Below are 23,462 nucleotides of genomic sequence, written 5' to 3' on the forward strand. Positions count from 1 at the left end.
TGAAATTGAGACTTTAGAAGTATCCAAAGCCAATTACACAACTGATATGGCTCAAACGTGTTGAGTGAACAAATCGCTTACGGTTTCTAGTTTTAGAGCACAAATGGTTGAGCAACATCATCATCATCGTGAGGTACAAAAGAAAGTTTTAAAAGAGCCAGCAGCGAGGTAATTAATTCTGAAGATTGATCTAATTTTCGTAAGCTTGGAAATGTGTTGGACAACTGGCCCAACAACTTATCCTAATCCTAAGCGTCCAATTTCTAGGAAAATTGAAAATATTGCACAAATGCTGTCCGGAAGAATAGGACAGCCTTTGAAAGATTTAATATTTCACAGGCAGCGAACATCGTCATTTTGCACAGTTTGGTACAGTTGATACAGTTTTAACAAGTATTTCAACGTATCAAGTTAGAGCTTGTCCTGGATTTTCAGAAGTGTCCCGTCCAGTTCTTAAAGAAGGTGTTAATTTATGATTAGTAAAATTTTTTCGTCATAACATCGAAATCCATATTCAAAATCAGACTTTTATTATTACAAATTCTATTCATTACACACCTGATCAACCTTTTTGTTTTGTAAAGATAATTCCGCTTCAAACGTATTATCATTTTATTCAAACGCGCTGGCAGGAAAATCCTCGCTTCGTTTCGCTCTGTTTTATTACACGATGTGTAATTGAGTCAAAAAATAATTAATGTGTGATAAAATGCAACTCTAAGAGGTCGTGTTCCTAAATGACGTCATGTTTTAGAAATAAGATTGTGAGTCCCGGAAAATCTGAAGTTGTAGGAGGGAGTACAACTCTAAGCATCACTTTGTGCTCGATTTTTTTCTTGAATGTTTCATTCAACAAATGATAGCGCTGAAACAAAATCTAATTACAAACATCATTAAGTTTATGGTCGATCTTATGCGAACGTAGATTTCAACCTCATCAAAGCTGAGATTAATATATTGATATTGATCATTCAATGCTTTTCTTAAAAGACTGCATTGCTTCAACAACTGCACATTTTTAGCGGAGTCAGTATAACATCCGTTGTTTATGAACAACCCCTGGTCGTTACAAAAAAAAATTCATTTAAAATTTCAAAATTCAGCAACTTTGCCTCAAAAAAGTTAATTTACCAGAATGCACCCCCAACATATCCGCTCTCAAACAAAGCTGAATGGTTTTTTTAAATCTAATAAATCTGGCCTCATTGTTCGTTAGAAGATTACATTACAATTATGGCTGACAATGCGGCCATGTAACATAAACCCGATGGCTTTAACCAATACATGCTGATTTCAATTTAATAATTTAAAATTCGTTGAACGCGTAATCAAAATGGGATAATTGCTTGTTTATCTCTTATACATACGAGCAGCGTCACAAACGCTGGAGCATGGGTGGGTGAATAAGGGGTGTAAATATATATTCGCTTCATTATATAAAAAACGGCTGTCGATTCCTGCTCGTTGTTAACATGAAATTGAGTGTGTGTGTGAAAAAGTAATAATTTCCTTTGGACTTTGTTGGTATAGCGATTATACTTGAATTGTTCATTCAAATGAAGTACAACAATGGAAATTTATGAAATGATTTTGCAATAGACATTAGAACAGTTTATTAATGAGGATCTTGCCATGCTATGCCCCCCAATGAATGAAACTTAGCCTAACATTTATGCGGTAATGCTGAGCTCTAAAATGCTTAAATGGAAATTGACAGAAGACCCAAGAAAACACAATTATCATTTATAGTTTCCGAAATGTCTTCATAGCCCAAAATTCATAAACAAACTGCTTGAAGATGAACTCCCAAAATTTATGCAATTCTGCTAAGACCACCAAAACGGTAGCTAACTTTGATCATTTTTGTGTCAAAAAATTTAGGCATGATGAACGAAGATGCGTCATAAAAATGATTGATAATCGAAACCCATTTTAAAGCTACGTGGCCGACCATTCCATTTCCACACTTTACGGGTCACCTATCTCGATTCATTTTACATAATTCTTTCATTTTTCAACTCTTATAACATGCTCCAATTAATTAAATTGTTCAAATTGTCATAGCCTTAATCTGTTAGTAAATTATCTGCCGTCATACTACTCATAAATTGGGTCAAACCAATTGACTGGTTTCGCAATCGTTAATAAATCTCTTTAGAAAAAAAACACAGCACAAGAATATACCGTTACAGTCTCTATTGGTGTACAGTCCATAAAATATCCGAGAGGCATAATTTGCCGCTGAAACAAACCAGGGTTAAATAAATCTCCCTTAGCTCATATTTGTTTGATTGTAATTTAAGCTCTAGATAAAATGACACAAGACATTTTCCTCTCTGATTAATGTGTCCATTTGAATATTATCGATTGCTATAACCTTCTTTTCTTTGCTTTTCTTCTTTTTTCCCTCATTCACTCGAATTTTATATCCCGAATCGGAACCACACGTACTCTAGTTAAACTTGCGCAAAGAGAGAATGAGAAAACCGTTTTTTTTTTCACTACAACAACAACGATGATCTCGAGATATAGTATCAATAAATACAAGAAATGCTTCTGCGCCATATTACAATCACTTTGAGCTAGACTTGAGTCCATTCATCCGATGGTGTATAAGGGTGTGAAAACGGAAAACACTTTTAAAGAAATGCGAAATGTTCTTTAGATTAAAATGTATGTTGCAGTACTTACATACGGTAAAACGTTTTCAACAGTTTTGTCGCTGCGAATTTGAATGAGACAACGTGCTATAAATCATAATAAGTATAACGGTTATGTATGCAATATATGAAAACCTTCAGCACAGTGAATTCCATCGGCTTAAGATAGTCAAAGCAATGATGAGGATGATGTTTGATAGAATGTATAGCGATGGAGAATAATAATTCACTATCAATGTCATTTGATATTTGTGTCACAGCAAGATTAATTGATATTGGATCTAGTAGCATACCTAAATTGGTTTCATTATTTAGAACAATATCAAATTAAATTGTATACTTCGTTGGTTAAAATCGGCTTAGTGGTAACCTATATCACAGTCCTGAATGTGATATAATGGTTGGTAATGAGACTATGTTCATTTTGTTTGCCATGTACGTGCGTACATACACTAAGGTACGATTGATCAAATAAAATGTGATTCTAGATAGACAGAGAATGCCTTTACGTATTTCAGTCACATAGCTCAAGTTGCTGATATCACGACAGAGTAAATCCAAGCAGGAGCTATTCATTTTTCGAATGTCAAAAATAAGAGACCTAATACACTGTATGAAAATGAGTTCAAGTGAACGCTGACATAAGTCGAATTAATTTTATTCACTGCTAGGTTACTAGATAATTCAGGTTCCGAGTAAAATCAAGTGCTCCTGCTTGGTTTTACTCTTATCTCTTATCGATGTAGACAGACGACATAAATTTCAGCACTGTGTTCTGGTTAATAGGGCGTATCGAATTTTGCAAATTTTAAGGACCGCGATAGCCTGTGTGCGGAAAACGTAGATCATCGAAAACTGTGTCCGGGCATGTGGTTTATGGATCCGATGGAGCCATGGAAGAAGTCCCCCGGGTGAAGAAACCGATAGTCCAAAAGGTGCCACTGCCAAGATTGCCTAACATCGAAAATGTGACCTTTTGGTTTTTGACTTATATTTCCTGAGAGACAAATGATTTTGTTTGGCCTGTGGTATGAGGTGGTAGAGGAGGTCGAGCACTACCAGTACACTAGGCATGTCCCGATCGGATATACACTTGAAATCACTTTTATAACATTTGTGAATGGAATTTTTAAGAGTGGCCACGTCGCCCACGAAGCCATTGCAGACACTGCAACCGGTGCTGTTGAGTCGATGACACCTTGACCAGTAAGTATACATAATACTCCACGACAGTTGTAGCTGAACTCTTTCACAAAATATTTGTTATTTCGATGTGGCACATGAATTGAAAAACTATGCTACGAACTTCAATTTTTCGTAAATATATCGAAAAATATGTATAATCTGTGTATTTGCAACGAAATCGACTTCTTACTTCTTTCGTGGGTGAAATAACTTATTAAATCGATTATTTCTCGTTTTTCTCATAAATTCAATTTATTCAGATTTTTTAGTACAAAAATATTCTCAACTTTCCGAATTATGACCATCGGAAACTTAAAGTCGCCCGGTGGGACTTCTTCCATGGCTCCATCGGATCCATCAACCACATGCCCGGGCACAGTTCTCGATGATCTACGTTTTCCGCACACATACTATCGCGGTCCTTAAAATTTTCAAAATTCGATACGCCCTACTGGTTAATGCATATTTATGCAAAATGTATGCAAAATGTTTAAACTAATGAAATACAAGATTTTCCACCAATCTGTTTGAAAACATGAAAACGCTTACATCAAAAAAAGTAAGAGAAGTAAAAATGCGTATATGATACTAAGTCGTCTTTGGAAGTTTAAACAAACTTTTAGAATAACTCGACATGCTTGCTGAACTTGCAACTTTCGGTCGTTTGGACCTTTGAAACGGCCTTTACGTCACTATTGGTAATAAAGTCTTTTTCGCATAACGGAAATTAGAAATAAATTTTGTCTAAGAAGCTCTCAGTGTTCACCAAGCAAACAAACGCTTTTGATGAATTAAGTTACAATTTAACTTATTACTGACTTTACTATAACCGAAATGACAGTGTTTTTATTTCCTCCATTTTAGTACGCTTTAAATCTAAATTTTATAAATAAACACAGAGGTAATTGAGTCAATAGAGCAAACTGAAGACTAAGTATTATGATTTATAGTATACTGAAACTAAAACACTCACTGAATTTACATTATTGGACTAAATCCAACAAATTTTACTTCAAGGATATTAGATCTATCAAGAACTTCGAGAACTATAGTAATACAGGCAGTAATATCAATTGAAATATGCACTTAAACTGGTAGATGAAGTGCACTTGAATTTCTGAGTAAAAGCATGTTTGAAACCGTTCCAATCGTCTGCGTCTACGATTTTAATGTAATTTGATTGTTTGTTCCATATTAGAAGGAACACTCTAAACACATCGAAACGAAATGAAAGAAGCCTTCCATTAAAAACTTGTTATGGTACAGTTAGTGCAAACAGCCGGGGAAACATCATCAATTTAAATAAAAAAGAAATTCAGAAATAATTCTTGAATGCCTGCTCCCATTACTATATAGATGTTCCAGTCCTACATTTCCGTATTGCAATATGATTTGAAAGTCCATTTTAGATTGTATTTTTCAACAATTTTCAACATTTTTGTCAAATATCGATTTTGGCAACGTTCCAAAATTAAATGCATTTTGAAATTTCTGCTCGGAAAAACAAACAGCGATACACATAGCTTACCAGAGCAAAATATTTATTCAGCCATAGGAAATGGATATGAGCATAATATGAGTTCACTTGTGTAAAACACTTGCATAATCCGGCTAAAAATTTGGAAATATTTGGTCGATGTTGAATAACAAGATCTGAAAAGTCGGAATTTTATTCATCTCATTTCGATGCACTTTACACAAGAGTTTCGGATTTTTTCGCCTCGACGCAGGCTTTGAACAAATACATTTTAAGATATTTTCTGCCATGAATGGTGAATTGCCCGAGAAGCAACGACTCGATCTCAATCGTATTTCTCGGCTTGTCGACATTTAAATCCTGTAGGGTTCGAGGATGTTAATAAATTAGTTCGACTGACATAGATCTACAACGTCTAACAAAAAAGCTCAATCCATTACTACTCGTATTTGGTCTTTTCTGAAGTTGCGCTGGACTTGTGAACTTTAATTCACCAAATACTTTAGTGATTATATGGTTAATCCTGCTCCATGTAAGCTCGTCATTGAAGAGCTGCAACGTTGCTTTTAAAATAATTAATCTACATTTTCAGCAAAGATACAATTCAATAACAAACGAGACCAACGAAACTGAATTCAAATTTCCCAATATAAAGGTCTCCTCTTCCATTTAAATGCTAAACAAGACTAGAAGAATAATTGTTGAGTTTTATTTGCTGTTGGATATATCCGAAAACGTGCTGAGTGGAGTTCTTGCTTTTATTCTGGCCACCAGGAAATTTTCAAGTTGTATTTATACACACATAACGTATGCATATCGAGGTAACGAGGCCGCATGTGATATTTACATACTTACGATTGCAACAATATAAACCGCCCGAGAAGTTTGTGGCAGAGATGTAATGTTCAACATTGCGATAAAGCATGTTCGTTTTATGTGGCAAAAGTTTGGTACCAAGTATTGCCAGGAAATGATTATAAAATTGAGAGAAATGTTGAATATATTTGCATAACATGCAAATGGAATTGCGGAAAACCACATGACCAGAAAACAGTACAATTAGAATAGCGGGTTCTACTTATCAAGAGTTCAGGGGAGGTGTTGTATGAAATACGATAATGGCATCTTCTTCCATGAAGAAGAATGGTCCGAAGAACTGCTTTTAAGTTGAATACATTTGAGATATTTGTTGGTTGTCATGATAAAACTGTTTCAAATTGAATGTAGGATATGTAGGATTTCAATGGTCTGTTGTATAAAGAAACCTTTTTCAATGGCTGTCTTATACATTTTAAAGAAAGTTTAAACGAACATTTTGAGGGCAGAAATTTAACAATCAAATAATGTGGTTCTGATTGTGTTCAGTTATAGAATGTTCAGAAATTCCATTATTACGCCTGTAGGTTCAAAACTGAAGATTTTGTGCTCTCAATTTGACTGTCATGAATTAGATGTAATTAGAAACAAAAAATTTAAAATACTCCAGCTTCTTTCGTTCATATAGTAAACGATACTATACCGGTGTGTGTGATATAATTTTTCAATGAATTCCGGGTCATAATTCCTCTAGGTAGTCTACCTCTAACTATACTGAAGCTCGTAATAGGTCTAGTACCTATACCTGAAACAAGAGTTTATCCGATGGGATCTGAACTTAATTTTACCATTTTATCATCAGAGCTGATTTGATATGACCTGTACTGAACTAAAGTCGAAAAAATTGAATTGAAAAATTCGATGTAAAATGGAAATTTTTTGTTTAAAATCTAGCAGATTCAAATTTTTGTTTGCTTTATTTAACATGACACAGATAGCAAGCATATCAGCAGGTTATTATCGGGTCTGCTACTTCATTTGATCAACATTGTTTTACTAAACGATGCGAAATCTTTTACTTCGCCTCTTTTAACATGGATTTTCCTCTATAGGCTCACTATAACTGGAGGCTATCGTTTATACGGGTCGATATTACCAATAACGGATGAATAATCGTCCATGATATTCTATTTGAAGACCAACTTTTAAGGGGAAATATTTTTGATTCTAAATTAAATATAAAAACTGCCAGATTAGTAAAAGCGAAATACTACTCACATTGAATCTGGCCTAATGTACTTTTGTGCTTTTGGATAGGCATGGGCGATATAAAAATGATTATCGATAATCGATAATTATCGACTTTTTTTATCGAAAATTATCAAAAATATATCGATAATCGATAATCATTCATATTTTGATAATTATCAAGATATCGATAATTCGATATATCGATATTTCGGTCCGAAAATCCGATATTTATCGATATATCGGTACATGATCATAAATTTTCAAATAAATATCAAAATATCGATATTCTGATAATTATCGAATTTCGATATTTTGATAATTATCGATAATTATCAAATTATAGATAACGATATGATTAATCGATTATCGATAATTTCTTTGGATTGATACTATCGATAATTTTGAACGTCTCCCATCCCTACTTTTGGATAAACCAACAGACGTTATTTTGGTCTTTGTTGCTCCCGATTTAAGAAATTAGAAAATATCACAAGAACTAAAGCTATATGCAAATTAAAAACTTACCAATGAGACTCCTGAGTCTGGTACTCGAGTTGATTGCCCGAAAAATCGGACGGCTAACGTATCTCTCTCTGGCCTCAATTATTTTAGCATTCCGTCAATATTTTTGTTATTTTTACGTTTTTCATTCAAATTTGTTGCGTATCAATGAGATATTTACACAAGAAGATGTTGTTTTCTGTGGAGGAATGTGAAATGCAATTCATGATGATTCATAGTGGAAAAAACGAAACGAAATTCTAGCTGATTTGCTGACGCTATGAAAGTGACGCTATTGCGTCGTTTTGTTGCGGAAATGCAAACATACTTTTTCCAATAAATACGAAAATAGAATGAAATTGTAATCTCAGCTTTTAATAAACGACTATAAAAGGAACATCAAGTCAGCTGATGATCATCAATTGCCTGTTAGGATTCGTACAGTAAATTAAAAACGAAAAATTCGTCAATAATAATGGCTCTAAAAATTACCTTATTATTCGCTCTCATTGCAACAGCCATTGAGGTAAGAAGTGATGATTGTAACTTAAAAAACTTTCAATTTTTGTAAACTTTTCGCCCATCTTACCGTCACAGTTCGTATACAGTGTGCCGATCTCAGGAGATTTGACTGATGTGCTAAACACCGACTCACGAGGAAGTGGCGGTGCAAATCCAAACGGTCTTCTAAATGGTTTCCGAAGTCTTCTAGATGACCCACTATGTGGTGTTGGATTGGGGTGTGACGACTGTGTTGGACCTTTGAGTGGCCTTCAGCCACCGTTAGGAGGCCCAATCAATTCACTTGGATTAGGCGTCGATTGTCAGGGTAACAATTGTGGTGGAAATGATGGAGACGTACCAATCGGTAACGGTAATGATGATGGTGACGTACCAATCGGTAACTGTAATGATGATGAAAACGTGCCAATCGGAGGCGGCAATGGTGATGGAAACGTACCAATCGGCGACGGTAATGATGATGGAGACTGTAATTGTCAAGGCGACGCAGTACCAATCAACGATGGTGATGACGGTCATGATTGCCATGATTGTGATGAAGATGAATTAGGTCTTGACGTTCATGTTGGAGGAGGCGAATGTGATGAATAGAAAGTATTGGGTGTTATTTTTCGAAAACATATGTCAAACTGTGACAAGAGTTTAATAAAAAAAAAAAAAAATTATGGTGGTGAACCAACAATGTTTTCTTCGCTCTTCTTCAACGACTTGGTTCAACTTTGCCATTGATTTAACAAAAAACTTTGAACGTTTACCTTCAAAATGAGCTATCACACGTATCTCTCCATTTCACGTAAACCTGTCAATAATTCGACATAGACACCTCTGCACTTAAACTTTGAAGGGGTGAGGACGGGAAGGTTGAGGTGGAATTGTTTGTCTCTACTTCAGAAAACTATTTCTTCCATGTCACCAACAACCTCCAATCACTCATTTCCCGGAACTCGCTCGGTAAACATTCATTGCGTTGTCGACTACACTAGTCGTGGGACCACAATGTTATTTCTGATTTAATTTCATTGATTCAGTTTCTCTTATAATTCAAGGCGTAAGTGTGCCTAAAATTTGAATTTCAAGTGAACGAGTCAATGAAAAAGTGAACCGAAAAATACATTTTAATGCTCACTCAAAGCACCTAGCAGGGTAATAGAGGTTTTTACACGTCAAATAGAGTAGTATTTTGGTACCAATAACACCATTAGCAGCCTTAATGGTAATTTTGCAATGACATTATGAAAAAATAGGTATGGACATTTTCGCATACTTCGATTAAAACACTACTTTATTTGTTTCTATTACCCTGCTAGTTGCTTTGGCTCACTTGATTTACAACCACTCTCTGGACCTCCAAACTTTGAACTACTCCTTACACTTTCACACCTTCGATTTTGAAATAAAAACTCTTTCAGACGACAAGCAGAGTCTTAGCTCTTCCCTTGCCCGTACATCACGTAAAGTGGTAACAAAGATAAAGAAAGCTGTTTCGACCTCGAGAACTAGAGGCGGTCTTAGGTCAGAGTGGATTGACAATCCTCAGTTGCTTCCGCTAGCGTCTTACACAAGACAGCGAAAAACTTTATTTTCGAACAAGTGATCTCAGTTTTTTCAGATTAATTGCCATCGGCTGATGGAATTTCAGACTAGCGGACCCTAGCCCGTTGCCAAATTGCAACGTAAAAAATGCAGCCTTCAAATGGTCCCAATACCTATGCGTATTTGTTGTCTCAGTAGTTTCATTTAGGTATTCCAAACGCTCTGCTTAAGAGCACAACGGTTTGATTACGTATTTTATTCATCGACGAATTTACGAACCACCACTCGTTCAGTAATCGGCAACGGCAACTATTACTTTGGGCGTTCCAATGGAAATTGAATCACAGTTACCGTCCGAAACAAGTATGAAAGTCAACCTGCAGTTTATACGATTTTCTTGACCGTTTTGGCGTTGCAGTTTAACTGAGTTTTCCATAGTGGTTTTGTGATTACCGTGCGTACCTGAGTGATTTGTTTTGCTGTGGACACGAGTGTGCAGTCGCAGCCTGGGTTTTTCGTTTTTAGTGAGTTGATTTTGGTTTGATTTTTGAATGAATCTCTTTGATTGGTTGTGTTTTTGAATGAGTTTTTGTGATTTTGATCTACACTGGATCTTCAGTAAATAATAATGTAACGCAAAGAAGCGTCGTGTTTTACTGTCTCGTCTGTGCTTTCCCTAACTAATAAATTAAAGAAAAAGCTGTTGTTTTGGTTCTTGAATAAATTTGTTGAAAAAGAGGTATTTTATTCGTGGTTGTGCCAGTACGTATGTGTGGGTAGCCCGTTGCCAAATTGCAACGTAAAAAATGCAGCCTTCAAATGGTCCCAATAATTAAAAGGACCTCCGCACTTTCCATTTTGAATTTCGACCGCACTTACGGCGTGGATTTCCCTTCAAGTTCTAAGTTCTAGATTGTTTCATTCATTATTACTGATAAAAAATATTCGATTTTTATAAGAAATTCTTTAGAAAAATGCAGAGCCGGCATAAGACTCCGGGCGCCACTGGGCTATTTGTTTTTCAGCACTAATAAAAGACATATCGTTAAAATTTCCAGCGCCAATTTTCACCACTTTTATTCAGCGCCAGGGGGCTAAGCCCCTATAGCCCATCGTCTTAATAAGGCTCTGAAAAAATCAGTAACGTCTTTGAGCCGAAAAAGTATTTTATCATAAGCAGCGTAAGAATAGTCTTAGTCTATCATAAGGCGGGCCAAAAACGATACATTCTCTCACCAGGTACAGAGAAAAGCGAAAACATATTTTCCACTTTTTCGTTCCAGATGTTCGAAATGTGAGATATGTGAGCGCCTGAATAGTATACTCGGACCAAAGAGTGTAGCTTTTGTCCGCGGTGTTGAAGGCCGAGAATGGAGCAGAGCAATGCGCCGAAAATAGATCTCATGGTCATAGTGACCTAATATCGATCTCCGTGAGTCCGATCTATAGTCTATTGCTGTATGTACCTACCTTTTCGCGATAATTCTGCTCTAGCGTCCAAAATTTATAAAGAATTTTTTATCAAAATGTTTGCAATGAATAAATGCGCGCACTTGTGTCTGGCAATCGGGTTGATCGACCGAAAAGTTCTACCCTCCGTTATTTTAGTATTTCGTCAACATTTTTGTTGTTTTTACGATTTTAATTCTTTGTTGAGTATCCATGACATATTTACAGAAAAAGATGGAAAGACGTTACAGCCAAGGACAGTCAAAAAAGTGTATTTTTATGATTTTCGTGTGTATCGATTTCAGCTGTTTTAACAATACAAATTACAATGGCAAAACAGCTGAAATCGATGAAGCACGTATAGAATAAAAATGCACTTTTTTGACTGTCCCAGGCTGTAATCTGCTTTGGTGAAAAAACGAAACAAAATTCTGGCTTGACGCAAACAAACATTTTCAGTAAACAAAAAAAAAATGGTAACAATTTCCGCTTTTAAATGACTATATAAGGAAACATCAAATCAACTGATCATTTGCCTGTTGGTTGTTGCGTACAGTAGAAAACGAAAAATTTCTTTCCTTCAAAAATAATGGCTCTACAAATTACCTTATTACTCGCTCTCATTCTGTCAATTGAGGTATAAAGTGTTGATTGTACCCAAATCACCGTTCAATTATGTAATCTTTTCGCCCATACTCTACAGTGCATACACAGTCTGCCGATTGCAGGAGACTGTATTGTACGGGTAGCTACAAATATTGCAGGAGATCTATTATGTGGTACTGGATTGAGTAATAATGACAACTGTGTTGGACCTTTGAGTGGCTTACAGCCAACTTTGGGAAGCACAACCAATTCACTTGGACAATTCTAAGGGATAAAATGTAAGGACAAGAAAAAGTACCGTTTGGGCACGGTATTAATGACAGTAAAGTACCAATAGTTGATGTAGTATTTGGTGGAGACGAATGTGAAAAGAGTGTGGTGTTATTTTTGGAAACGTTTGTCGAATGTTTTTTTTTTTAATTACAAAATAAATGATTTACTGTGGTAATAGCTTCTTTTTTTCGCTCTTCTCCATTGACTTTGCAATAGGTGATGGAATTTGTTTATGTACTGTCCGTTTGACAAGCGGATCGCCACGGTTCAGCAGTGGGTTTCGAACATTTGTTTTTTACACGTTGGCACACGTGCTCTTGTCAGATTCAAGATTGTTTTTACGAAGGTTACGCTGATTATACTTTGTGAAAAAGGCCAATACCTTGCAAATATGTCACAACTTGGACAGAATTTGACACTCCAATATCTGCAACATAAAAAACCAAATGTTCGAAACCCACTGAAACCCCGTGCTTCCATCTACGTAGTATACACATACTAGGTGAGCCAATCTTAATCTATTAACTTTAGCTGTGATAAGAGTTTCCAAGTGTTCAGTTTTGATACAAACCATACTAACCAAAAACTATGTCGCCATCTCGTTTCATTCGAATGAAACGCTTGTGATTCTTCTCCATCATACAAATATTGTGAAAAGAAAATGTCCGCCGTATTAGAAAAATTATGTTTTTAACTAATTTCATCAAAATAAAACCTAATTTCGAAGAAGTAAGACAAAATTTTCATTATAAATAGTGTGATTTATTTATGCTTATGACGTCCAATTACAAATCATCAAAAACTATCACGAAATTAGACCAAACAATAAATAAAAGAGCGAGTATTATCCTGAGTATTGCACGGAAACAAATTCAGGTCTAGATTTTCAAGCCATACTATGGATTCTTCAGTCACTAAGTGAATATCGGAAATACCACCAGAAAAACGTCTTACAGGACATTCGTTAATAATGTGTCCCATTGATTGTATCGACGAATTGTCGCAGTCACATAGCGGGTTTTCAGTATATTTCCATAGATACACTTTCTCACCACAGCACCCATGTCCTGTTCCCTGTTCTCAGTCGATTCATTGTTTTCCAAAGCTTGCGAGGAAGGTAAAATCCAGACACAAGTTCAGTCGGATCGTGAATGATCGTTTCATTTTCGAAGTTAGGAGCTTCCTCCCATTCTTGTCGCCATCTTTCTTCAAGTGAGTAACTTTCGCTTCGTATGCATTTTGCGTTTTGCATCGGAACCATATCTTGTGAGCTGCTTGTGAGTTTGTTACGCGTCTTCAGATTTTGGCTAAGCTTTCGGAATTTTGAAGGTATGATTCGTTTAAACTCGCTGTTTGTGCGTCACTGTTGGCACAGATGTAGGCTATAATATCAGATAAGACTCGAAATCAGTCTTTACCGCGGTAAAGAAGACTCGACCCGAAAATTCAGGTCAGATTAGATTCATAAAGACAGACTGATCTGAGCCTATTTTATTTAAACTTGACCTGACAGTAACAAAATTAACGAACACCTTATAGTCATGTAACTTTGCACATTCAAATATAAATACCAATATTCATACTGACCTTAACAATCCGAACGTTGTCAAATCACGTACTTTCTTCCGTTGATATTTGGAAATCAACGTCTCGATAATCTCCTCATTTTAGCCGTTGACTTTACCAATTCTGAGAAAGTTTTTCCTTACTTTTTCAAAGTCTTCTTTTTCCATTGGTATCGACGTTGGTACATATTCATCAGGTAAAAACAGGTAACTCAGGTCCCTCAGGTCTAATTTCAGCTAAGTGGCCATGCCTCTTAGAAGCCAACATACTTGCACTGACTGATATTAGTAGATTATGCAGAGCATAATATGCACCTCCGTCTAAAATGATTATTTTGATGATTTGAAAGTTTGACGGAAATGGATAGCGTTGTTAAACAAAACAACCGGAACAAAACTAGTATAAATTAGAGTCTCAGTTGATAACTTCTGTCGATAGTTGCTGGCCATACTGGGCAGGGGATTCTCGAAGGACCTTTTGCCTGGGTCGGACGAAGACACGAATAGGCTATTTAATATTTTCATGACATGACCTTGAACGTGACACCGGACACCAGTTTTCCGTTATTTGTTAAAGAGAATTTTTACAACGAAAATGCGGGTGCGACGATATGAAAAATGTATCTTGCTCCGTGTACTACGCCGTCGTATATGAGCCAACGGACGGTTATTCCAAACAGTCGCCCAAAAAGATGCACCTCTTAAATTTTTTCCAGAAAGACCTTTATGAGTCAGTCCGGCACCGATTTCTGCCTTCCACAATTCATCAGTTTTACGGGAAGAGATGTTTTTAATACTTGTGATTTATTGCATTGAAAAAAAGTTATTGATTCTTTGCGATGTTTCAAAAGTGTGCTAACAACGTGACGCATTTCATGTGTTTGTGGTAGCATCGCTGTGCAAATATATAAATGAATATTATGTGTATACGATAAATTAGAACGTATCGAACAAAATTACAGATCTGGGCTTCAATATGACATATAAAGAAATATAAAGGCCTCGTTAAAGACGCTAATGGGATGCAGTTATCAATTAGCATTTATCGAGAGAAGTGAAAACAACTGTTTTTCTACTTCAAAATGCAAGTGTTAATATTTGCACTCATCACATTCATTAAGGTAATACTAACTACACGGCGAGGACGTTTAACATTTAAAAATAAATTAATGCGAAGGTATAACTTATAGCTGGTGCATGGAGGTCTTCTGGATGGCATATTAGGTCCTAGAACTCCGAGTACCGGAGTAAATACAAATGGAATAGTACATCCGTTGAATGGTGCTTTAGGAGGCACTTTATGTCAACTCGGATTAGGTTGTAAACGTTGCGTTTATGGACCACTGAATGGTTTGGACCCAGCCCTAGGAGACACAGTCAACTATGTCGGGCTAGGTGAGGACTGTCCACCTTTCCCTTTTGGTGGACACGGCAATGATGATAATGAAAATAAAGTGACAAAACCTCCCATCACTGCACCTCCTGTCACTCAACCTCCCATCACTGAACCTCCCATCACTCAACCTCCTGTCACTCAACCTCCTGTCACTCAACCTCCCAGTAAACCGGAAGACTGTTTCGCAATTGACACACCGCTTCAGGATACAGACAACAATGAATATGGAAATGATGATGAAGGTAACGACGACAATGGTGGGGACGATCAACCTTGCGACTGTTCCGAAGATGACAGTGATAATGACGATGATGATAACGGGAACGATTGTGACAATGATAATTCTGGATGTGACGATTGTGATTGCAAAGACGTCGATTGTAGTCTCTGTGACTCGTACGATTAAATGTGAAGAGAAAGTTGGTGTATAGTCTGCGTAAAATGAACAGTTTCATATAAAACGTCTCAAAAAATAAATGGCAGGAGTCTAATCAGGCTATTTGGCTATTTCGTTTGTTTAATACGATTTCTTTCGCTGTCCCTTTCTGTATCATTATTGTCTAAAAAAGGAAGGCCATTTGGGAAGATCAGCTTTCAATGTATTAGTGTTGTGGTGGTTACCGTGATAATTGCAGGTATAATTGTTGAATCCTCTGCAATTACGATCCATTTATCTTGTCGTGTCAAAACTCTAACACAATAAAGAAGAGCAAACACAGTTTGGCTGAATAAAATGAAAAATTTACGGTAATTAACAAAATTGACAATCATTACGTTGCTGCACAGCTGTACATTCCGTCAAGTCAGCGAGAGTCAAAACACGAAATGTGCAAATTCAGCCCATTTCACGAAATCAAAATTAAAGCTTATCTAACAAAAGCACATCGTAAAAGCAAAGCACACATATTGTAGTGCAACTCTATACGTAGTACGTCGTACGATTGTATACTTACTACATGTGGTGAGATATATGGTTAGTATTCCCATGAGATAGGAATATGGTACATACACCAGACACCTATGTTCATGATAGAACCAACACGGCAAAAGGGTGTTATTTATGTGAAATTTTATGTATAATGTACGATGTGCCATACGGATCTACAAATATTTTCTAACGAAATAATATATCGACTGTGTAGTTGAATATATGAACGTATATAATGACAATGCTTCTTCGAATAATGTGGAATTTAGCTTGAGGAGTATACATATTTGTCTGTTTTATGTTGACATTTTTGTTCGAGTTGTTGGAGTGTCTCATTCATATCATCCGTTATCAGAAGGTGGTATCTGAGGAGAGTGGTAACATTGTTTGGCTGAGACTTACGACATCAACAACTAAGGCTGAGATTACCTCTAAGTATGTAAGAAACGACAACTACACAATCAAACAACATATTTCATCTAATCCTGATATTGGCATCATCATTTCGTGAGTTCAAAATCCATTTTAAGTCTCACGCTTATTAAGCGAAAACGCTATTACTCCTGTAGCAACAGGAGGATTTTATCAAATAATATGGACATCAAGACATCATCCCCTTAGGGATCGGTCGTTAAGTATGTCACGCGTGACTGCTATTTTCATCGAAAATGAAAATTTTATAGATAAGGTGTTATGCATGAACAATTGTGAGAACACTTGCCTGTATTTTGTTAGAATTTTGATTATGAAACAATATGCACTTTCATTAAGTTTATGATTCGCCAGATGTGTACATGTAGAAAAGGTATTTATTGAAGCTTCATTAATTGCCCTTACCAAGCAACACAACGTTGCACCAAAAATTATTTCTTTGTCTCCTGAAACGATGATGTGAAAATGATATGAAAATGCAAAGTTTCCAAGAGAAGTCGCCTTTTCTCTTCAGATCACAAATGAAAACTGGACATTTTTATTTCAAAAAGCATCTGTTTCGAACCTGCACAATACACGAGGTGTACTGTACAACACTTCTGGAATTTTAAGTAAAATTTCATTCAAGGTAATTTCAAAAATTCTGTCTTTTGCACCCGTTGAAGATACAGAACTTGGAATCATGAACCTCACTTCAAGTGCAAAGGGATTCTGTGTGAAATACGATGTGAACACAATGTGGTCTATTTACTTTATTTTTGAATTGAAAGCGGATAAGAAAGACAATACGAGTAGTTTTCGATCAAGAACTTGTTAAAAAATTTGCTCAAGAACTACATTTCAAGTCAGGGACGTAAATAAGGTTTTTTTTGGGTGTAGCCACATCTTGTCACGGCCCATGTTCTGGCTCTGAGAGGCCAAATCTAATTTTCAGAAATCTGTCTATTTTTAGTGAAGCATAGACTGACCCACCAGAATTTATTTATTTAGACAGATTTTCATAAATCGCACTTTTCGGGTCCTAGGTATGATTTTTTCTAATACTGACTTTTGATGATACAAAAAGAGTAAACTGCACAACTCTTCAAGTGTAAATGAATCTCTGATTCGAGCCAATAATTATTTAGGTATATAAAAACATTAAAAGGAAAAATGCGACGCAGGCGAAATTTTTAAATTTCTTGGTTCGTGCAGCCTACAGGCAATCTTCTGACCAGAAGTAGTTATAATTCATCGGGTTCTGGTGAAGACATTTCTTTCAGCGCAGCGGGAAGAACTGACCGGGAAATATCTGGGGTAGGGTAATCTCGCACACCACACAAATTCATGGTGTGCGAGATTCACCTCTAAGTGGTGAATCTCGCACAGTCATGACTTTTCGCTACATGTCGTAAAAGGACGCATACTATGATCGCGTGTGCGAGATTCCCCGACACCAAATATCTAGATAGATCTGCAAACTTGAAGTTAGAATTTTGGCGTGGTAATTCAAACTTTGGAACTCATGACCGCTAATGGTGTCGCATTCTGCGTCTGAACTCAAAAAATTTAACGAATGATTCGGTTTTCGTCTTTAATAGTTATTTATGACATCGACTGTGAAGTACTTTATTAGGCTATAGATGTGTAATTAAGACACGAGGCCGCAGGCCGTGTGTCATAAAACACATCGTGAGCCTAGTCAAGTACTTCGCTCCGAGGTTTTATCCTAAAATTTTCTTGAAAATGGTGTGGTTTCCTCAACAATTGCCATTCGTGACGCAAATTTTGTTGGTAATTTATTGGTTAAATTTGTTGAGTTCAGTCGAAACATTAATTGCATGGTGATTGGAGCCATAGGGGGAGGTCAAATGCTGTAAAAATGCTCATCAGTTAGAAAAACGGTTTCGCCATAAATACAGTGAAATTGCTGTGGTGGTAAATGTCGACGGCAGTGTCGCCACTTTGAAGGGCACTGTCGCCAATTACCTACACACTTGTTCCTTACTTTAGTCCCTGTTTCAAGTTGATCACTTAAGCTCAAGATCTGTTTCATCAGTCCAGTCGCATTTGGCCAATGAAATCCAATGAACCCGATCAATAACTTGGCACCCAATTTTTTCGAATATAGCTCTTGATGCCACATTCATTTCTTTCACACATGCTATGACACCTTGTCCGGATTCTCCGATCTTCTTGAAAATGATTTTCGCCACAAATGTTCCGAAACCTCGATTGCGATATTTCGGATTTGTATATATTGTTCCAAGCGGTCCTGTTTGAGTTCTAAATCAGAAAGCAAACACAATATAAAAATTAAATTCGCTCAGACTTTTCTCAAAGAAAATCACGCACTGAAATCCAGACGAAATCATTTCATTGTTTTCCTTATCAAAAATGCCATAGCTTATGTTAAGACGAGCCAACCGCTGTAGATAGAACAAAGAACCTGGATGTCTGAACTCCCAAGCTGCATTTGCCTTAACAACATCTGATTGTGATAGTGGTCGGCTATCGAAACCTTCAGGTAGTCTTCATATTGAGTACACAAAACCTTAGTGCGTATCATGCTCATTTCGTTCTATTTCACGTCACTTACTGCACGTCCAAAACTATAGCTTCTTCTTTTGGTAAATAATATAAACAATTCGGATGATCGAATTCTAGATCAAACTTTCTCTGTGTGAAAATGTCGCTTATTGCTGGATAACATTTTGATCGAACGTGCATAACTATGATTCCTTTTGAATAGTCCATCAAATCGAGCAACAATTTCAACCTTTCAGTTGATTTATTTAAGGTGTCACAATAGATATGATATCGGTCCTATGGAAGAAGCAAATGAAGGAATTATCAGGTCAGAACTTAGCCTATCAAATTAACATACTATCAACACAAAAGTTCCATCCGACCAATCTCCATTCAACGAATAAATTGTCAGATTTGGAATTGGTGATTCCTTGTCGTTCCATTTAATAAAGTTGTTTAATGTCGATAGACCAAGAATAGTTTCGGTAGATTCCGGCAAGTAAAGTGCTCTAAGATCGATCCATTTTTCGCAGTCAATTTCGACAACCTGATTTTCCATTGCTAGAACTGCACTTGTTTACTGAAAACTAATTTTTAATTTGTTACACAATTGTCTTAGATAAAAGACGTAATAACTGAGCCAATTACCTCAAACAAATCCGAATGCTATCTTATCTGAAATTAAGTAAACTTTCATATCTTCTTAATACCGAATGCCCGCTGAGACGGTATCAGCAAGATAGCAATAAACACAAGAAAACGTGACTTTTCACTTTTATCCCGATAAAGTTCCATGAAAGACACGGCTTACGACCTGCAAACATGTAAAAAACACCGTGTCTACCACGGAAGGTTTGCCTGTATTTTATCACTCGCGATGCCATGTCGACCTCGGCTTCGCCTTGTATCGGCAATCATTATCTAATGTAATAGAATACCTTCATATCAACCTTGGTAGATAATTTTCTTCTCGCTTCAGAATACACGGGTCAGTGCTCTCTTTCTGAAGTAGATAAAGCTGTGACATCGGCTTATCAGCACAATAACCGTTAGCAATAATAGTAATTCGTTCTATAGTGCAGAACGTAACGACATCAAATACGACGATAACATTGAATATTAAACTCAAAACCAATCGATGAGTGAAAAGTCTAAATAAAACAATGAAATCTAATTAAGATTGAAGCAAATAGAGTAGTGATAAGTTAGCAAAATATATGTTAAATCGAAAACTGAAAGATAATGATGCAGAATATACAATGGATGCTGTCAAGTTAGAGTTCTATTTTTAGTTCAGTTGTCAATCGAACTTCATTGGAATCACGAAATCAGGCTAATATGTGTAGGCAGATATTAATAAATCAATTAACTTTTTACTGATTCCGACCACGCCGTTACCTCATCCGTAAGAATTTTTTTTCTGTTTTATAAATCCTATAAGTTCCACCCGAAGTCACATCAATGTATATCACACATATATTACGCAGTAAATCTAGTACTTCAAACCAAAAATATTGATACTAAAAGGCTAACAGTTTTCACCCCACATTAGTGTGTTTTGTATTTTGTTTTTTGATGATATCTTTGTACCAGAATCCTTTTAGAAAATGTAAAACTGCAATACCAACCTTTAAATTAAAATAAAATTGGTTGCGTCAGTTTTACCAGTTTGAGTAAAACTAACAGTTTATGCAAATTTAGCTAGACTGTTCATTTTTCATCTATTTGTACATATAATTTGCTGTTAATACCATAATCCAAAGCACCTAGCAGGGTAATAGAGGTTTTTACACGTCAAATAGATTTTTGATACCAATAATACCATTAGCAGCCTTAATGGTAATTTTGCAATGACATTAAGCAAAAAAGGTATGACAACATTCGCATACTTCGATTAAAGTACTACTTTATTTTTTCTATTACCCTGCTAGGTGCTTTGCATAATCTAAAGCTAACGGAAGCTAGCTGACATCAAAAACCTTGGCGGCTGAGACTCAGTTGCTCTCCAGCTTGTTATGTAACGTACCAAAGTTCTTAATCGATTTAGCGCGCACGTGCACCTCGGTAGTACACCTATAAATTTGCAGATTAGAGGATAGTCGGAGACTCGGAGAGAAAGAGTTTGATCACAAAGTTTCAGAATTTTCTTCGACTTTAATCTTTCCTCCGTAACTTCTCTGATATGCGTTTTAGAGCTTTAGTAAAACAATGGTAATCAGCCTTTGAAGAACAAAGTTGATTAATGAATTACCAAGGGTATACTATCATCCTGAAGAGCTTCAGCTGTGAACAGCATTAGAACAGCAGCTTTTAATTTTTGACTCTTTGGATTATTGTAGTGAAGGCACTACTTTGATCGCACTGCTGTACATAAAATTCATTTGTGCACCCGACAACTGAAATACGACCTATTTTGCCATGATTTTTCATTAAGAAATGTCAGTTTTTCCCGAACTATATATCGTGCGGGAAAAAACTTCATTTCTTTACGATTTATAGTGCGGGAAAAGAATTACATGAATTTTTCTATGACTATACGATTGATTAAATTTAATATGGTGAATGTGAAGTGTGTATGTTTTCAAGTAAATTGATGTGTTTTGTCTATTTCAGTTGTCCGATGCACAAAACGTTGTTCGTACTTCGACAGGAAATGGATTTTTTCAGCACACGTCCTAATTTTCTGGTGCTGAAAAAATCGTCATTTCCTGTCTTGGTACGAAAAATACTATTGTGCACCGGGCAACTGAAATACGACATATTTTGCAATAATTTTTTGTTATCAAATGTCAGGTTTTCCCGAACGATATAGCGTGCGGGAAAAATATTAATTTCTCTACTATTTATCGTGCGAGAACGGTTTTGAATGAATTTTTCCATGACTATATGATTGAACAAATTTAATATGGTGAATGTGAAGTCTGAATTTTTTCAAGTGTATTGATGTGTTTTGTCTACTTCAGTTGTCCGGTGCACAAAACGTTTTTCGTACCTCGACAGGAAATGGATCGACAGGAAAAATTAGGACTGGTGCTGAAAAAAATCGTCATTTACTGTCTTGGTACGAAATAGTTGTTCATACCAAGGTAGGTATGAAGGTATTTTTTCGCACTAGATGTCGATTGTCGACCCGAGGCGAAGCCGAGGTCGACAAGACGTCGTGTGCGAAAAAATACCGGCATACCTACCGTGGTAGATACAACGTTTTTCGCAATTTCGGGCCATAATCACCTTTCCAATGTAAAACATGTCCTACATTTTGTTCCAAAGTTCTTGTGTATACAGAAATTCATTTGAACGATAAAGAAGGCTGCGTTATAATACACATTGCAATGTGATGTAAAGAGACGCGTTGAATGAAATCGAGTAGTCAACGCTTAGTATATACGCTTCAACAATACGTTCGGTATAATTGTGTGACTCTACAGCCGAATGGCTATAGTCGCTACTTTGTGTTCAAAAACCTTTTGGTGTCGGGGGTTCGATTTCTGGTCAATGCAAGATTTTTATTTATAAAAATTTAGCCTTTGTTGAAGGTAATAGGTTCTTTAGCGTGCAAAAAAAAGTTGATATCGCACTGCGTGCGAAAAAAAGTTAATATCGCACTGTGTCCAGAAATACAGTGAAATAAATACCTTCAAAACGACATTAAATGAATGCATGGAAAGGTGATGATTATGGACCGGAATTGCGAAAAATACTATTACACACTTCAGCGATGATATTTGCAACTTACGCAGTGTATGTAATGTTATATGAACGTATTTTATCGCACTAGTGCCAATTCGAGGCAAAGCCGAGGTTGGCAAGACGTCGTGTGCCTTGATACGATTCTTGTTACATAAATAACTAATGCACATTGTTGCACATAAAGGGTTTTTTAAATAGCTGGGCATGTGGAAATAACGGTAAGTTTGTCTCACGTAAGACAAATATTATCGTACAATTGAGTCTCACGTAAGACAGATGACATTGTTGGCTTGTTAGTTATCTTTTGTGCTCTCTGTTCTTTCCTCATTACATTCGTGAACTATGTGATACCCATCAGCACATTCGTTTGACATGCCCTGTCATTACTCTCCGTTCGACATTTGACGATTCCGAAGCTATCCTCCAAACTTTCATTTTATTTCTCTTTATATTTTGGGTTAGAGAAAGAGTAAAAGAAGACTCTTGTTAAAATAAGAACTTTTATTGAATATTATAGAAATTATGTACACAAAACTGGAAGAACTTACTATTACACTACGTGAAATGTTGCACATTTTGAACAATTTCATTTTTCATAAACATTTATCACAGATTCGCAGAGTAAGAACTCACTTGTCACGTATTTTTGGTTTTTATATAAAAAAAATAA

General features: G+C 36.2%; 3 protein-coding genes across 4 annotated transcripts; 2 read left to right on the forward strand and 1 right to left on the reverse strand.

The window, feature by feature from the left end:
- The first annotated feature begins 8,284 nt into the window (after positions 1 to 8,284).
- LOC119080336 lies at positions 8,285 to 9,081 on the forward strand. The gene is made up of 2 exons (XM_037188632.1): positions 8,285 to 8,416; positions 8,488 to 9,081. The coding sequence occupies exons 1-2, from the start codon at positions 8,366 to 8,368 to the stop codon at positions 9,001 to 9,003; spliced, it is 567 nt and encodes a 188-aa protein (XP_037044527.1). The 5' UTR covers positions 8,285 to 8,365; the 3' UTR covers positions 9,004 to 9,081.
- A 5,741-nt stretch (positions 9,082 to 14,822) lies between these two features.
- LOC119080334 lies at positions 14,823 to 15,748 on the forward strand. The gene is made up of 2 exons (XM_037188630.1): positions 14,823 to 14,959; positions 15,029 to 15,748. The coding sequence occupies exons 1-2, from the start codon at positions 14,921 to 14,923 to the stop codon at positions 15,638 to 15,640; spliced, it is 651 nt and encodes a 216-aa protein (XP_037044525.1). The 5' UTR covers positions 14,823 to 14,920; the 3' UTR covers positions 15,641 to 15,748.
- Positions 15,749 to 18,594: 2,846 nt separating this feature from the next.
- LOC119080340 lies at positions 18,595 to 19,846 on the reverse strand. Of its 2 annotated transcripts, none has more exons than XM_037188635.1 (5): positions 19,751 to 19,846; positions 19,461 to 19,716; positions 19,173 to 19,399; positions 18,929 to 19,105; positions 18,595 to 18,859 (listed from the first exon to the last, which is right to left on the reverse strand). In XM_037188635.1, exons 2-5 carry the CDS (start codon positions 19,659 to 19,661, stop codon positions 18,604 to 18,606), a joined length of 861 nt encoding a protein of 286 aa, XP_037044530.1. In that variant the 5' UTR covers positions 19,662 to 19,716; positions 19,751 to 19,846; the 3' UTR covers positions 18,595 to 18,603. The 2 variants fall into 2 exon arrangements, with proteins under 2 accessions (XP_037044530.1, XP_037044531.1); XM_037188636.1 differs by having other exon boundaries at positions 18,601 to 18,859; positions 19,461 to 19,669.
- Between the last annotated feature and the right edge of the window lie 3,616 nt (positions 19,847 to 23,462).

This window comes from Bradysia coprophila, unplaced genomic scaffold, assembly GCF_014529535.1.
Source record: "Bradysia coprophila strain Holo2 unplaced genomic scaffold, BU_Bcop_v1 contig_350, whole genome shotgun sequence".
Classification (NCBI taxonomy): domain Eukaryota; kingdom Metazoa; phylum Arthropoda; class Insecta; order Diptera; family Sciaridae; genus Bradysia; species Bradysia coprophila.